Raw genomic sequence first — 17,196 nt, 5'->3', positions numbered from 1 at the left:
GCTATCAGCATGCCATCTATGTTCTTGCATGCAGAAGTCTGGGCAATGTTTAAATGCAGGATAAAATTCTAATTTAGTAAGCAGGTTAAAATGCATGTGGGTATATAAATAATGTAAATGTATCCTTTTTGCATTTTTACAGATTTTCAATATAATTGCAGCATCATATGCTGTGAGTTACATTGTAAGAATCCTTTTTAAAGCACTACAGGGGAAACTGAATTTCATCAGGAAAAAAATATCTTTTTAAGCAATTAACTTAATAAATGGCCTGAATGCATTTGACCTTCAATTCATGAAAATCTGAGTGAGTGGAATTTCTGCTGTTAATGCTGCAGCTTTGAGACCCTGTAACTATTTGCCTCTTTAGAACTAGATTCTGCTGGGACCTGGATCAGCTTGGTAGTGAAGGGATGAAAGGTTCTACAGCCTACAGACATGGTCTTCAGTTGTGCTTTAGTATTTTCACTGATTCCTTCCACTCTTTCCCTGTTGTTCGTACTCATCAGGGAGCTCTGCAAATGCTTCAGGAGTTGCATAATGATTTTTTTTCACATCAGTGATGATGTAAAGGCTTTTAAATAGCACCTGTTTAAAAAAGCAAGCAAACAAAAAAATCCCAGCTTAAGATGAGGTGAGAAGGTCTAGGTTTTACAAATAACAGCCCAGTCCTCCATGGCTGATGGCATTCAAAATGGAAGGACAGTATGGACTGTGCTAAGTTTCTTGTTTAACTGCATTCTTTTCAGCTTTTTAAATTCATTTAACCATCATCAAGATACAAAAACTTGCTGAATGTATTTGCTGAATCTGAGTGCTTTGAGTGGTACACAGCACAGTATTTAGCACACTGATGTCTGACATCTTTACATGGCTACTGAGAGCTGACACTTCAATGGTATGTGGGTTTGACTGTGACTTTTATTAGTAAATGAGGGGGGAAAAAAAGTGTGGTATACCAAACGAATCATAATACCTCTCCAAAGCAAGATTTCAAAGCTAAGCATTTTTTGTTTAATAATGGTGAAATTCAGTAGTACAAACAAATACATACTGGGTTATTTGCAGTTTAATTTACCCTCTTTTCCATGTTCTTGGACGTTGTGCTGTATTTAACAAGTTGGTTAATGGTTTAGCTATAATTTTATAATTTGTAAGACTTCAAACCCATACCATAGCACAGTGTACCTTATGTAACTCAGTGTTACATGTCTCAGATAGACCTGTCCAGGTGCATGTCAAGCATTTTTCTTCATAATGTGTTTTTAATAAGAAAAGCAGTATGTGTATGTACCAATTTGTCACAAATTCTAATCTTTTCCTTCATGTTTAGGCCCATTTTCCTATTTACTGTTACACTGTGTATCTAGAACAGAACATTCCTTGGATGTAGTTTAGTTTTAATGCTAGAACTGTTAAGCACTGGGCTGTTCAGCTGCTCTGACATTTTACATGGCACTGATGTAACTTTACAAAAATCCTTCCATCTGATGATCTTCTGGAGCACTTGCACTATCAAGTCACCATTTCAATAATTTAGGGACTAGTTCTATTTTGAATAGGATTTTGCCTTGAAAAGAAACAGCTACTTATTCTATGTAACAATGCATTTTTTTGCTTGCATTCTTTAAAACTGGCATGATTATTGGTTAAGTACTCTACCCGTTAATCAATGGTGTTCTCCAGTTGCTTCTGGTTTTTTTTTGTTTGTTTTTGTCTCTGTTCAGGAAAGAGAGAGATCATATTTAAAGTAATGAGTTACGTGTCTGGAACACTGTTTGAAATGATAATTTTGTCATTATAAATAAGAGTCTTGAATTACGGTTGGGGGAGGGTGGAAAACGTCCTTTTGCATGGTTATTTGATTCTGCACATTCATAAAACTCATGCAGAAATTAATCTCATGTCTTCGTTTTCTTTTTTTCTCAATAAAATTCTTATTACATGCTGGTTAAAATCGGATTTTTTGACTTACTTTGTTGTAGGAGAGAACTTCTCTTTGGGTTTGTAATGCAGTTATTAACGTGCTGTGGGCATTATCCACAGGTTGTTGTCTGTGAGGGGTGCAGTGGCCAAGTGGCACAAGCAACGTCACACAGTGACGTTTGTAAAATCAACATTTGCAGTTGAACTGCTGACCTTTTTATTTTCTTGGTAGCATGAACAGGAATGAAGACACTGCTGCCCATGAGTGCCATCAAGTGTGCATTTGTAGTCAGTCTTTTGAGCCCAAGAGGAAAAAGGTTGTAGAAAGAGCTTCTGTTATGTAGAGGTATGTGAAATGCTTGAATGTGTTTTTAATTCAGCTTAACTCATCGTGCAGTTGAGCAGTCACAGAATCACAGAATGGCTTGGGTTGGAAGAGACTGCAGGGATCATTGAGTTCCAACTCCCTTCCACAGGTAGGGCCACCGCCCTCCATATTTAATACTAGACCAGGTTGCCCAGGGCCCCATCCATCCTGGTCTTGAGCACCACTGCAGATGGAGCATCCACACCCTCTGGGCAGTCTGTTCCAGCCCCTCACAGTCTCCCTGTGAAGAACTTCCCCTGACATCCAATCTAAACCTTCTCTCCTTGAGGTTGAATGATGAGTTTAATATCATCCACTATATGACAACCAATTCTGGATGTTCAGAATGTGTTTTTTTGTGTTGTTTTTTTTTTTTGTTTTTTTTTTTGGTTTTTCATCTAGTTGCTCCTGTGTGAGAGGAAGCATCCTCTTGCATAGAGTATTTGAAAAAATCACTCTTGGTTAAATATTAATAAAAGCTGCGTTGCAACCAAAAATCATTGGAAGTTAGCTGGAGGCAGAGCTGCACCTTCAGCCATCCGAAATATTTGTAATCCAAAAACCTTGTTCTCTGAAATGTTTATTTTAAATTTGACATAAATATTGATACTGCAGTACTATAACAGAATTCATTGCTTAAGGTAAAACTGACTGTGCTTCAAAGTCAATATGCTTCCCCTCATTTGTTCTTCCTTTATTGAAACTGAGATCTGTGTTTTGGAGGCACCTGCTACTCTGCACTTCCAGACCCTGAGGGACTTCTTAATTTTTGTAATCAGGTAGTACTGTATGCACAGACATGAGCCCAAACTTCAGAACTTCTGTTTTTACTTGTGGATGCTGTTAACATTTGGATTGTGTACTCGTGAATATAACCTAAGCAGAGGTGTTCTGTTCAGAATTACTCTTTGATACTAGCTCTGAAAATCAGAAGCCTGTCAGCGCTTCTGTGACAGAATTTTTACTTCGGTGAATTTGTAAATTAATTTGGATGCTTATGCTTGCCAAGAGCCATGGTTTAACAACTGAAAGAAGATAAAGGTGGAAAAAGTAAGTGGAACGTGTTTTACTTCTATTCCTCTCTAGTGCTTTTTTTCCTTAAATCACCCTGTTAAAATCATTGCACCATTATGTTGATCCACTGCCTGAAAACTGAGGTGTGGTTGGGGTTTGCTCAATGAAAGCTGGCGTACACTTTGCTGAGTGGCAGTACCAAGACATTGAATATATAGTTCTAAACCTAAAATGTGCCATTTGCATGAGTTTTTCCACTTCACAGTTGTCTTATTAACTAAAATGCATGTTTGAATTGTGGCAGTGTTGTGCACCCTCATTTTTATGAGAGGAGATTTAGACTGTATGTAAGGAGTGAGTTTTTTTCAGTAAGGGCGGTGGGGCACTGGTACAGATTGCACAGAGAGCTGTGGGTGCTCTCTCCCTGGTGGTATCCAAGGTCAAGTTGAGCAGGGCTTTGAACCTGATCTGCCTGTTGGTGTCCCTGTTGATTGCAGGGGAGTTGGACTAAATGACCATTAGGAGTCCCATCCAACTCAAACAATTCTGATTTTGCCTCCATACGTTCTAGCCATTTGAGAAATTTTGAATGTGGTTGTGTATAGAATGAGCACTAGCTATGATACATCATCTGATAATTGCTCTTTGGTACAAGGCTGAGTGCAGTACTGACCAAGAAGCAAGTGCTCGATTCTGCAGTTACACCCTGAATCCCATATAAACATACAGCCCTCCAACAAAAAATCATTTATCAGACTGCAGGTGGCTAGAAATGATAGATGTTTCTAAAATTAAAGCATGTTCAGGCAGAATTATGTGAAAGGAGAAAAGCTGTCTATTTCATCTGTTTCTCAGGTTTACCAAAACTGGGTATGTCTTTAGATAGTGTATAGACAGCTGTCCCTGTTTATGGTTTATGAAACTTTCAGGCTCTCCCCATGTACTCCCTCTGCAGATCTACGCGAACAGCTACATGAACACAGCATTGCCATGGCTAGCAGCAAGGCTTCGTTCTGGCCTTGCAGTCTCTTGGGACTTGCTGAGTCTGCTTGGTTTGAGTGCTCCCCACCTTTCTGGTGGGTTGTTTTAGCTTGTTTGGCTGATGGAAAAAGAATCACACAGAGAATTACAGACTGGTTAAGAGGAGATGGGATCTCTGGGTTCACCTGGCCCACCCCTGCTCCTGCAGGGACACCCAGAGCAGGGTGCCCAGGGCCATGTCAGGCAGCTTGTGGGGGAATGGTTTACAAGAGGAATGGTTTTAAACTGAGACGGGGAGGTTTAGGTTACATATTCGGAAGAAGTTTTTCACCCAGAGGGTGCTGACACACTGGAACAGGTTGCCCAAGGAGGCTGTGGATGCCTCATGCCTGCAGGCATTCAAGGCCAGGCTGGATGTGGCTCTGGGCAGCCTGGTCTGGTGGTTGGCGACCCTGCACATAGCAGGGGGTTGGAACTGGATGATCATTGTGGGCCTTTTCAACCCAGGCCATTCTAGGATTCTATGGTACTAACAGTAAGCTTGGCTTTAATTGTGAAGTGTGCTTCTTTCTGCACATAACAAGAGTGGGAGGATGTTTCAGCTTTATCCCACAGCTGTGACAGTGGGTGGCAAAGCTCTGAGCTGTGGGCTGCAGTCAGTATTTCAGGGCATGTAGGAGGTGCCGGAGGACTGAAGCTCAGCTGCTTTGTTCAGCAGGGAGATGCTGGTTTCAGGAATATCAGGAGGGAAAAGTGATCTCAGAGGAGCGAAAGCTTTCTGTGCTCTGTTTGCAGCTGACCATGTTTCTCCAGGCTGACGTCCTGCTGCTTGTGGATTACCTAAGGATGTGTTGCCACAACAGTCGCTGTGTCCAGCAACCGGGGCTCGTCTCCTAAAAAGACAGCCAAGTTTGGAGGTAATGGGGATGGCAGAGTAAGCAGTGCGTCAGCAGCTTTCTGTCAGTGAGCAGCCTAGCAGAGCACATCTGGGGAAGCTGCCATGTAAACACAGCAAGTCTATTCTTATCTGCTGCCCTCCTGTGAAATGCTTTTCTCGTTATCGCCTCTCCCGTTCTTTCCCCTTATGGAAGGCTGTAATGCATTCTTACTTGAACCAGGTCCAGCCTCTTCTGCAGGAGGTTCCTTGAACCCAATTCTCCTACACTTGGGAAGCTCCCCAGATTGGATCCGTCAGGAAAACCAGTTGATACTGATATGAGCTGCCTTGGCTTGATGGATCTGGCACAAGCAAGTATAGAAACAATCCATTGCAAGGTCCTAAGCCTTTCTGTGTTTCTCCCAATGATTTCCACCAGAAACTGATGTCCCTGCTGCGCTTCTCTTGAACCGCAAGTCTAGCACGCTGTATACTTACAGCTGAGTTACAGGGTTAAACAGGAACCATGTGTACTTTATTGGTGTTACTTTAGGTCTCAGGCATGTAATGGCAATGCTCTGGTCTCGTTGCAGCTAAATCCAGCTCCTAGTAGTTTCTCTAGGGATAGTTGCTGCATGGTGATGTGTTTCTCAGCAAGGAGCACGTTGCTTTGGTTTGGGTCAGAGCAGCACAGCAGACACAAGGTTTCTGTACTTCACTTTTGCATTCAGTGCTACAGTGTAGTCCATGATGTTCACCTTCATCTAGGTCTGGTAATGGCACACTTAACTGTATGGCATTAAAATCTCATGGCTGAAAACAGGAATTTAGAGTGAGAGGAAACTAACAGGTCATGGTGAGTACACCCTGTTCTTCCCTGCTCAGGGCAGCTCTCCAGTTGCTTTTTCTAACAGATGAACAACACTGTCACTGAGAAGACTTACAAAACCAGAAGTTACAAATCGATGGTGTACTTCAGTGGTCAGGATAGTGGGACAGGGAAACCTCAGTTTCACTGCTCCACAAAAACAGTCTCTTGATGAATGACTGTGTTGGGAAGGGTTGTTAAACCGAAGCATTACAAGTGTTCAGAGAAGCACTGGTCTCACTTACCCCCAAATGCTTCATCTGCAAAGGTACCACATCAGCTTCTGTTTTCATTAAGCTTAAGATCTGCAAGGTGTTTTTGGAGATTATTTTAAATTAATGCCAATTTTAAATTCCTGTGAGTCTGTGAGCATAAGCCATCTATAAGTGTTTGGGTATCACCATCCCTTTATAACATAGCAGAGGAAGGGAAGGAGATCTAAGCTCCACAGAGTTTTCAGGATGTAGCAGGTCATAATGACTCATTCATTCATACGTAATTATCAGTGAAGTTGAGAAGGGGAAGGAAACAATAGATTTTAGCTAGGCACTCTTTGTACTGCTTCGAATAGTGCATGGAAACCACAGGAGATGACAGGTTATTTTGCAGTGGTGAGGTAATGGCACAGAGCTTCACAAACTTGCATTGAAAGTATATGTGTATTGGTGGAGCATTCGTTCACTTAAATGAAAGGTGGCTTATTTTATTATGAAGATACCTGCCAATTATGAAGAAATCATGCTACTCCATATATTTCTTTTTTCTCTGTCACATGCTCTGATAGACCCCAGGCAGTGACCACCAACAGCTGTTCATGAGGAAGAGGCACCAGTGGCTTTTCTTCCACCATCCGAGCATTGGAACCTCTCCCTGGGGAAGTCTCAGTTACTAGTTGATGCATAAATTACTTGCTGATAACATAACATAAATCTATGAGGGAGGAAGAGCTACCCAAGAAAAGGGAACAGTCACCAGAGTGGTTATGGACGAGTCACTGTTCTTGGTAGCACATTCCCCTGCAACCAGCACCCAAGGGATTGAACTACTGTAACACTTTTGTACAGTTTAGACTTTCAATATCTAAAGGGGATCTACATGAAGGAGGGGCACAGACGCTCTAGCACGGACTGTAGTGATAGAACAAGGAGAAATAGCTTCTAGCTTAAAGAGGGTAGATTTATGTGGGACATAAGGAAAAAGTGTTTTGCAGTGAGGGTGGTGAAGCACTGGAACAGGTTGCTTGGAGTTGTGGTGGATGCCCTGTCCATGGAGACTTGCAAGGTGAGGCTGGACTAGGCCCTGAGCACCTGATCTAGCTGTAGATTACCCTGTTTATTGCAGGGGAGTTGGACTAGATGACCATTAAAGATCCCTTCCAACTCTAAGGATTCTACGATTCTACATGCAGCTCCTGAGGGGAAACTCTCTCTTATCAGAAGACAGAATTACTCCATGCATCCAGCCCTACAGCAATAGTGGCAATGCTGTCATCCACCCCCTTCATCTGGAAGGGACATCACTGTGTGAAAGAGCTCTTCCAGGAGAGAAAAAAAAAAAAAAAGGCAAAAGCTGCCACTGGTTTGGGATTGGCGAGAGCATCAACAGGAGCAAAGTTATCCCATAATCTGTTTTCCAAAAAGCAACTACAGGATGGAAGTACACAGTAACTGCCCGAGTGGTGGAACCTCACTGTTGTGAGTCTTTGTGTAAAACTCCAAGAAAACGCTTTTGAAGGTTGGGAGCTCAGGCACAGCAGCAGTTAGCTGAGGCTGGGTCACTGCAGTAGTCTGCCTACTGCGCATTTTCCCAGGCCATCATCCTATGCTACTTCTTTCAGTGTCTCTGCAGCTGCCTGCACAGTGAAGGCTGCAATGGAAATCTGCCTCTTAACTTCTTCCCAGGCTCCTTGATGATTGGTTTTGGTTTCAATATCAAACATGGCATCATAGATACCTGGGAAGGACTCTCCAGTGTATTTGTTGTGGCTGCTTGGAGCGAAGATGACATGTCTGTGGGGAAAAAAAAAGTGTAAGTATACTAAGTAAAAAAAATCATGAGTATTATGTGCATTCATTGGGGGAAACTGTAAAAATGTGTGCTACAAAACGAATAAAGAATTGCAAGAAGACTAGAATTCACTAAATATAAAGGTAGTCTAGCTGGAACTGTCTTTAGAAAGACAGAACAGACCAGCCCATAGGACCAACTCTACAGGGAAGGGATCAGGTTTAGCACAGAGAACCTTCTCCTTGGGAAAACACAGTGCATTTCTCTAATTAGGAATGAAACCACGTTAGGAACTTTTGTAAATGAGAGCTCAACAGATATATTGAACTAATGTGACAGTACAGAACATGGGATAAAATAGCAAATGGGTGTACAACAGAGGAGAAGAGTACATGAGTCCCAAAAAATAATGCAGCAAATGAGTGGTAACTGTGAGATCTGGGAAAGGAATGTGGAAAATTATGGGAGAATAGGTAAGAAAGGCACGGATTCTTTAGAGGAACAGTAATTATATGGGATCAGGAGTGGACAAAATCATAGCTTTTTTTTTTTTTTTTTTTATAATGGATAATTGCAGTCCTACTTTTAAATTTATTTTGTTCATAAAAGGTAAAAAAGTGCATTTGTAGTATGTGAAAGATGCCCCCCAACTAGAAATAAACAATAAATCAATGTTCACAAGAAGAACTGCAGAAAACAACCATTTCACTGTTACACAAGTGTGAACACTTTATTCGCTGAGGATGGAAGTCCCTCTGCCTGAGGGACTTCTAGCTTGGTGCAAGTGCCATCAGCCAGTGAATCAGGTGCATCCAGCCATCAGATGTATTCAGCCATTGGAAAAAGGGGGATATTGTGAGCAAAGTGAGGCAGTTGCACACCTGACATTGGAAGCTAGCTTCTGGCAAGTGGAACTAAGAAACTCATTGGACTTCTACAGAGGGTGGTGAATCGAGCACTGCCTTCCTCCAGACCCACAGGCTTGTACAGAGAAAATTTCAATAACAGCCAGTTAAGGATTAAAGACAACAGCAAGCAACTAAAGGTGGGATAGACAGGACTCCACAGAACAGCTCATGGGCTGTATAAAAACTTCAGAGTGTCCTGGCTAATAGACTGCTGGAACTGGGAAGACCGATGAGGGTGGTGCAGATTGCAAGTTATCAACAAAGTCTCCTACTTGCTCAATAATACCTAAAACAGTATCCATTGAGCTATGATGCCTACCTACAGCCTACATAGGAGTTAAACTGGCTGACTTGTTTGAGTGGAATTCATCTCCAAAATCACCTTGGACAGCTAAGAAATTTAAGAGCTAGAGGACTTAACTTAGACAGTTAAGGAACTTGGACAAGTTAAGAAAGCTATAATCTCACCTGTAAAACTTCCTTCCTGGTAAGCCAAGAGGATCAATGAAAGCTCTTTCTATAAACATCAGCTGATCATTGATGATTCGCACTGCAACTGGGCTGCAGAAAATGGAAACAAGATGCATTTCACATAGTGAGGAAGCGTGACTGATCCTTTTCATTCAAATACTTCTCTTCTTTGGACAGAAGGTGAAGCTTTGCAAATAGTGGCCTCCAGCCACTGCGCCCATAGGGCATGTGAGTCCCACAGAATCATTAAGATTGGAAAAGACCTCTAAGATCACACCCAAACATCAACCCACCCCCTATGCCTCCTAACCATCCCTCAATGCCACATTTCCACAGTTCTTGAACACTTCCAGGGATGGTGATTCCACCACCCCCATGGGCAGCCTGTGCCAGTGCCTCAACACTCTTTCTGTGAAGTGTTTCCCAACCTCCAACCTGAACCTCCTCTGGTGCAACTTAAGGCCATTGGGCTGCCCCCTAGGTATTCAAGCACATGAATGTTTTATATACTCTCAAGCATCACTCTATCTCCTTTAGGTGTGCTAAAAGTATAAATATTTGTGACACCTACAGCATTCAAGCATAGGTGTCTAAATACAGAGCTCAGTCCAACTTTAACTTCCACTGCTATCTGCTTTTCCATTTATTACAATAATTGTAATGACAAACTGATATTTATAAGCTCTACAGCTGATACTATTCATCACTGAAAGCAGAATTAATCCTGGCAGATATTGCCTGTCTCAGAGTTCAAGGGCTCTGCTCTATACTAATCAGACAGGCTCCCTGTGCAGTCAGTGTCCTCGCTACCCAAAGAAGATGTGATTAACTGCCCCTTCAAAATACTAATTTTGCTCCATTAAATATAAAGGGACTCGAGACAAGTAATTATATCTTTAAGGTGGCTGAAAACTAAGCAAGATAAATATCACCCCACGGAGAGAAAGAAATGCAGGCTGCACTAGGAGCAAATCCAGAACTGACTGAAAGTTCAGCTGGTCTGCATTTGTAACTTTTTCCAACCAACCAAAGTCTGATGGAGGTTTTCAGGAGTACCCTGGGACAAAGAAGGGAAATACCAAGAGATGAGCTTTTACCAAAATGAGATGCACACGTCCTTATGTTTTCAGACTTACTCCTTCCTGTCCACTTGCTCGAGCCTCCTGTGAAATTCAGCAGCAGCCTCTGAGAAGTTCCCCACGGCAGAAAAAAGAGGATCTGGAATGGGAAGGATTTAAACAACTTCAGACGATCTGCAGAGCCCAGTACACCTTCCATTTAACCAGGGGGAACACAACTACACGTGTTTGGCTGCACTGCTTGCAGTAGTTTTCCCATCTCTCACAGAATGTATTACTTTCCCCAGTGCAGGCTTGGAAGAGCTGCACTACCAGCAGGAAGAAAGACCTCAGCCACAGCCCCGTGTGTCATCCACATCATTGCTACCCCAGACTCTGCCTGCTACACCTGACCACACATTTGGTTGCTTTCTCCAGCTCTGCCCCTGGCAGCCCATCCAACCCTGTGCCATAGCTGAGCCGCAGAAGCAGCAGACCTCCTGCTAATGACAATATCAGCAGCAATGGTTTCCCCGTGGAAGGGGCTGTTTGATACAGACCTGGGGAAAAGAAGCCATTTCTGCAGCTGATTTCTGTAGAACAAGGCGGGTGCTGTGAGCAGAAATGGCCTCACCAAAACTCACTGCCCAGAAGGAAGTTTCACAACCTGCATATTTTGCCTACAAGTTTCAGAAATCTTTAGATAATCCAGAATATCATAGAATCTACATAAGTAGAAGCACAGATTTTGCCCCTGCAACCTGTTTATGGACTGTGGTGTGGAGTCATCTTGCTGGGGAGGATTTGCACTTGTCCACGACTGCACTTCCCTGGGGCAGTAGTTATCACCTTGCCAGAGGACAGATGTCCCGCTGACATCATGGCTGCATTGAGGCAGCAGATTGTATTTCAGAAGCAGTAGGAGGGGATTTAAGAGAAAAAGGAAAGGTCATCTGAAAATATATAAGAGAATTTGTGCTCATGACAATGCTACTCCATGATGCCAATTTTGTTTGAGAAATATTATCACTTCTTGGTTTTTTTTTGTTTTTTTTCTTTTTCCCCCGCAGGCCTTATTTCCAAATAGCTCATTATTACAAGTAAATATTTAATGAAGAAAAGGCTTCCAGCATTCATTGTTGCAGAGGAACAGCTGAAATGGTAGCACAAAGGCAAATTAAAAACTTCATCAACTGTTTTGAAGGACAATTATGTGATTTATTCAGCTTTAATTAACAGCTTTCTGACATTCAGGGATGTCAATAAGCAGCTCCATAGAAATGTTGGGTGAAATGAATTTCGATTTTCACAGTAATGTAAAAAACTACATCGTTATTGCAATGCACTCTGGTGCCACTGAATAAACATAAAATGAGAATCATAGTTTTATCTGAGAAATGTTTTAAAACGGATCAGGCATCAGAGGAGAGACATGAAAATAATGAAAAATAACGAAAAGGTTAAAAAAATGTGCCTTGTCAAAGTGCCCCACCTGTGAAGTTCTTAAGGACTTCAGTGATGGGGAAAAAAAGCCTCAAAAATTGCTTGTAGAGCCTACCTGACATAGTATATGTCAGTATAGTATATGTATGCATCATTTAGAAATTAATTTGGTCAAGTTCTAATGTGAAATGGGAAAGAAATACGAACAACGGAAATAAAAGATTTAATAGAAATGTTGGGAGATATTCCAATAGTGGAAAAAGAAAGTCCAGTCTTGATATTTCCTCATACGATATACTGCAGTTCTCAATGAATTAAGTCTTTCTGTTAGGTAAACTCTCAGTCGGGGCAACCCATCAACATCACAAAGGGCTTCCGTTGTGGTCTGATGGCAAAAAACAACATCACTACAAAATGGTCAAGAGTTTTCTACCTAGGCCATTATAGGAAGTTTAAAATGTCTTTTTTAGGTTTCCCCCGAGTGGGGATTTGATTTGAATTTCTTCACATTTCAGACATCTCAAAAGAGGACTATATTAAAGCTAACATGTCTTCTAACCTGTGATCCCTCAGCAAACTTGCTGAGGGTGCACTCTGTCATCGATGTCACTGATAAAGATGTTGAAGAGCACTGGTCCCAAGACAGACCCCTGGGGGATGCTGCTCATTACCGGCCTCCACCTGGACACAGAGCCATTGATGACCACCTGCGGCCTTTCAACCAGTTTCTTATCCATCAAGTGGTCCACTTTGTCTGCTGTAAGCTCTGAATTGGAAATGAAGTTGCTAATATAACTACAGAAAACCGGCCTCATAGACTTGTACACATTCACTCTCATGAGGCAGTCTCAGACTGGCTCTGCCCTTACAGTGGGGGGCGATTTGTCTTCTTTTTTAACGAAGAGAAAATAATCTGGTCACGGGTGAGAACCAGATTGATACTATCTCTTTGTTCTGCTTTCGATTCTGGTTTGTGGCTGCTCACCAGTACTGTGATAACACACCTAATGATATGAATGAACATTATTGTAACTCAGTCATCTCTAAACAATAACGTATTCATTCCAGTTAGGTTCAGAAAGATCTTTTTTTTAGTGGATCTTAATATGATAGCAGGTTGGAAACAGAAAAGGAATTCAGTTTCAGAGAGAGAACAGATACATCATGTCACTGCATAAATCCAATTGACCCACTCAACAAATTCTGCTTTGGCTGTTACTCACCAAATGATACTCCGTATGTTTCCAACTGTTTTTCATGTTTCTTAGCCAATTCATAAATTCTGTCGCTGTACCCTTTTAAGGCCTCTCCATAGTCTCTACAGTCGAATGGAATGACCTGGGAATCTGCAAGTTCATAAACCAGTTTGCCTCGCAGCTTGGCAATTGCTAGCTGTTTCGTGAAGGTGGGATCATAAAATTTTTCCACTAACTCAAAGGTCTCGTACACAGTGTGATAAACAGGGTAATTGCTGAATTTGTCCGTTTTCTGAAAAAAAAAGAGCAGGTAAATTTGTCAGTGACTACAGTGAAGGTTGTATTGCTGCCATGATGTTCTGCACAGCTTCCAAATGAAAAAAGCTACTTCTTAGAAAACACAATTTGCTCTCCTTCCCTTCTTTTTGTGTGTTCATCTTCAGAAAATAAAGCAACCCAAATCCACAGGCTGTCACACAAGAATAAGGGAGCAGGTTTCCTTCTTCCCACCTACGCAGACCTGACTTCAGTTCCCTTGTACAGACATGGCCTTCACTGATTTGGAAATCAATCCGAAGTTTGGGATCACAGAAATCCTCAGCCGTGGCCCCTCTGAATAATGCACAGTTTCCTGAACAAACTCCAGGGGGATGTATATATTAAGGGGACTGCTAATAGCACAGTGGAATGAAATCCACCCTCCCGATCAGATACTATAAATATACTCCTGAGAACTTGATAGCCCATAAAATGTACACATTACAGTAACGTTTTTATTCTCCACGCCATTAGGTTTCTTGTTAAATTCTAAAATGGTACTGATGAGTCAAAAACGAGCCAAAAATTCACTGAAGCTTTTTTTTATTAACTATGAATAAATGCTTTTAAAAGATGAATGTTCAGCACCACTGAACCCCTCAGAGCAATCTGTTGGCTCACCCTGTTCTTGGTGTAGCGCACTCTGCCAGATGCAATTCCCAGTCGCTGGAAGTAAGCTTCAAAATCACTGCCTGATCCCAGTTTGTTTATTCTGCATGTAGGAAACAGAACACATCAGAGAGGCAGTACTCATTTTATAAAATGGTGGTAATGTATGCAAAATGCAGATTTTCACAGAAATGGAGGTCAAGGCTTCTGAAGGGCACACCAGGGACGCCAGTCAGATTAGAGAGTAGATGAGCAGCAAGCTTAATTACCCTAACTTTATTCCATCCAGTATCCAGTATTACTACAAGGATCTTTTAATGGTAGCATCCCTGATTGTGACCACATTAGGAAAAAAATGAATGTGGTGTGCACGAGAAGTGATTTGCATCAGATAAGCCTCTGCAATCTTAAAATATTAAATACTTATTCCCAAATTAAAAGGAATTGGGAGGCAATATATGTAAAAACAGATGTGCTTACATACTTAGAGTACTCCACAGTACAAAGCCTGGCAAACAATTTCCACAGCAGAAAACATTAACATTTGTCTCTTACAAGTAAATATTGCCATCTGCTGGATAGGCGTTGCAAGACAAAGGAAAAGCAAAATATCAGCTAAGACGGATTAGATCTAGTAGGTTTTTCAAAAGGAAGAAATCTTAAGTGAGTTTGATGTGTCTAGAAGAACATGTTACCAAGGCTTAAAAGTTGATAGGGTCATCCATGCAGAATATTTGGGTCAAATGATACAGGGAGCAGTTCTATTTGCCTTATGAGAATGTAAGATTTAGCCTTACCAGTCATGGGCTTAAACAACGTGCTGAGGTTTTAATATCTTCAGATACAGATTTTTAACGTATAACATCTACATCCATTGTACAAACAAAGAATAAGTATCATGAGAGCTTTTAACTACTGCCTGAGGCAGTTTCTTTCAACAAAGTACTTGCTTAGCATAACAGTCTTGATATTATTTAGAAGAGTAACTAAACTATACTTTGATTTTTTCCCCACCCTGCACTTCAGTGTTTGTTTTCCAAAATGTTTTTCTGTTCAAAACAGACTTTCAAAGAGTGTGAGATTTTGTTCTTGTAGTGGACATAGATGTCACAATCATTCAAAAAAAGGTCATGACATTTTATTTCATTTTAGATATTGTTAGAGACTTCAAGTACTAAAAGATTTTTGCAGCACTGTCAACAACAGCACATCCTGAAGAATTCCAGAGAAGAGCCGTGCTGTGATACAATGAAAACATTGGGAAAGTGAAAACAGACAAATTACTTACCTGGGATAACTGTTATTTTCAGGTGCAGGGTCTTTCTCAAGCCAACTCTCATAAAGAGATTTATTTTCATAGCCTTCATCAGGGCTTGAAATCTGGAGAGGAATACATTATAATCTCATTGGAAGTACCTCAAAGTCAAACTGGTAGCAAAAGAGACCTTAACCAACAGCACTGCCGTATGCAAGGAGGCACACCTACCCTGCTTACTGCTATATGCAACTAAACAGCATCACACAGGCACCTGGAACCAACCACAGGCAGAGGGCAGAGCAAGACAAAAGCTGTAAGACACAAAATTAAACCCATCTGGTTTTGGAAGAAAGCAGAAGCGTACTTGGGGTTTCCAGGACTTTTTACCAACTTATTATAGCGCTGTGTATGCACACGTACAAGTGCACAGGACAGTACTGAGGAGCTGCTCCAGCTGTTCACCTCTCAGCTGGCAAGAAGAACAGACAGCCCTAAGCCACCACAACTTTGCACCACAAAACAATGGCGTTCCCTCAACCGGCTGAGCCTGAAATGGGCATTTCTTAGAGGAAGCTTGTAAAGGAATTGTGGTCTGAAGCAGTGTCAGTGGAACACAGCCAAGATCGGAGCCCTGTTGTGCGAGACACACTTTCCTTTAAAAAAAAAAAAAAAGGGTAGTTATGTATCCATGATGGAAAATTAGGAAGCTAGGAAATTGGTTGTCCAAAGCTGCTAGAAGAACTATGGCAGAGTTTCAAATAAATCAAAACCCTGGTCCAGGTCTCCAGCTATGCTTACCTGTCTGTGACAGCTATGGCTAAAGCTACCATTGACCTTCAAGTGTAAAATTGGCCATGATCTGCACAAGATTGGGATTTTTCTCTCTCTTTTTCTTTCTCTCTCTTTTTTTTTTTTTTAATTCAAAGCATAAATGTGCATGGGTAAATGCATAATATTGTTGAGTCTTAATACAGCATTGAAAAACACACAGACTCCAAAAATCCTTGAAAATCCTAGGAGCTCTGACCTCTAAAATTATGGCAACAGTTAGCAGAAAAAATAACAACTCTGTGAAGCAGTCATTTGACTGCTGTCATTTTCAGGGCATTTCAGTAAAGTTTTAAGGCTAAATTGGAAATGGCATAACAGGAGCAAGCTGAACTCTTGACACAGGCAAGTGAAAGTGCTTCATGCTCTGTCAGAGATGTTATTCTAACAGCTCTGCTCATATCAAAACCATTGGCCAGCATTTTCATACAATGCTAAGAACCTTGTAAAATGAACTGTCCATTCTAACTTAGATTTAAGTCTGGAATCAGATCCCAGGAGAAAAAAGATGTTCAAATCCTTACATAAATTTTATTCTGTGATGCTAGAATCAGTGAGGCAAGGAAAAGATATATCACAGCTCTACAATGTTTATCAGTCACCTGTACATGTGTTTCTATGCTACCAGAAATGGTGGCCTAGGTAGAAGCGATTTTTCAACACATTGCCCTCAGTATCTCTGATTTCTCTTCTTCAGTCCATCAAAAAACATCATTTTCCTTGGGGAAATCCCAAAAACTTCTATTAATGACCTTACAGGGAAGGTCAAAGGAGTAGGAAGGAAAGGTTTCAGAATGAGAGATATGTGGTCACAGGAGGCCACTTGGGACACATCAACATTGGTAAATTTGAGGTGGTTTGGAATTGAAAACTACAAAATTGAAGCACTGTAAAAATTGAGCCATGATTTTATTTTCCATGGCAGGCAGTCACCAGTCAAGAAGTAAGAAAAGATGCCAGAAATTATGCTCTAGAAAACTGTGGCACAAAACTGAAAAAAAAGAAAAAGAAAAAGAAAAAGAAAAGGAAAAAGAAAAAGAAAAAGAAAAAGAAAAAGAAAAAGAAAA

The 17,196-nt window shown here is 41.2% G+C and overlaps 1 protein-coding gene across 3 annotated transcripts in view; it reads right to left on the bottom strand.

Moving 5' to 3' along the window:
* Window positions 1-4,813: 4,813 nt before the first annotated feature.
* The window catches only part of LOC122175051 (N-acetylated-alpha-linked acidic dipeptidase 2-like), a 30,886-nt gene continuing 18,503 nt past the window's right edge, over window positions 4,814-17,196 (bottom strand). For 2 of the 3 annotated variants that reach the window (XM_042862435.1, XM_042862437.1), the window contains 6 exons: window positions 15,332-15,423; window positions 14,056-14,146; window positions 13,144-13,408; window positions 10,556-10,637; window positions 9,417-9,509; window positions 4,814-8,042 (listed from right to left, as the gene is read on the bottom strand). In XM_042862435.1, the coding sequence (XP_042718369.1) occupies window positions 7,853-8,042; window positions 9,417-9,509; window positions 10,556-10,637; window positions 13,144-13,408; window positions 14,056-14,146; window positions 15,332-15,423 (813 nt within the window). In that variant the 3' untranslated portion in view covers window positions 4,814-7,852. Of the gene's footprint in view, window positions 8,043-9,416; window positions 9,510-10,516; window positions 10,638-13,143; window positions 13,409-14,055; window positions 14,147-15,331; window positions 15,424-17,196 lie in introns of those variants that run through there. The other variant, XM_042862436.1, reaches the window with a different exon arrangement.

The sequence above is a fragment of the Lagopus leucura genome, unplaced genomic scaffold, assembly GCF_019238085.1.
Source record: "Lagopus leucura isolate 7727_CA_CO unplaced genomic scaffold, USGS_WTPT01 Super-Scaffold_702, whole genome shotgun sequence".
NCBI classification, from domain to species: Eukaryota; Metazoa; Chordata; class Aves; order Galliformes; family Phasianidae; genus Lagopus; species Lagopus leucura.
The sequence above is the reverse complement of the archived record's forward strand: the minus strand, read 5'-3'. Positions and strand labels throughout refer to the sequence as shown.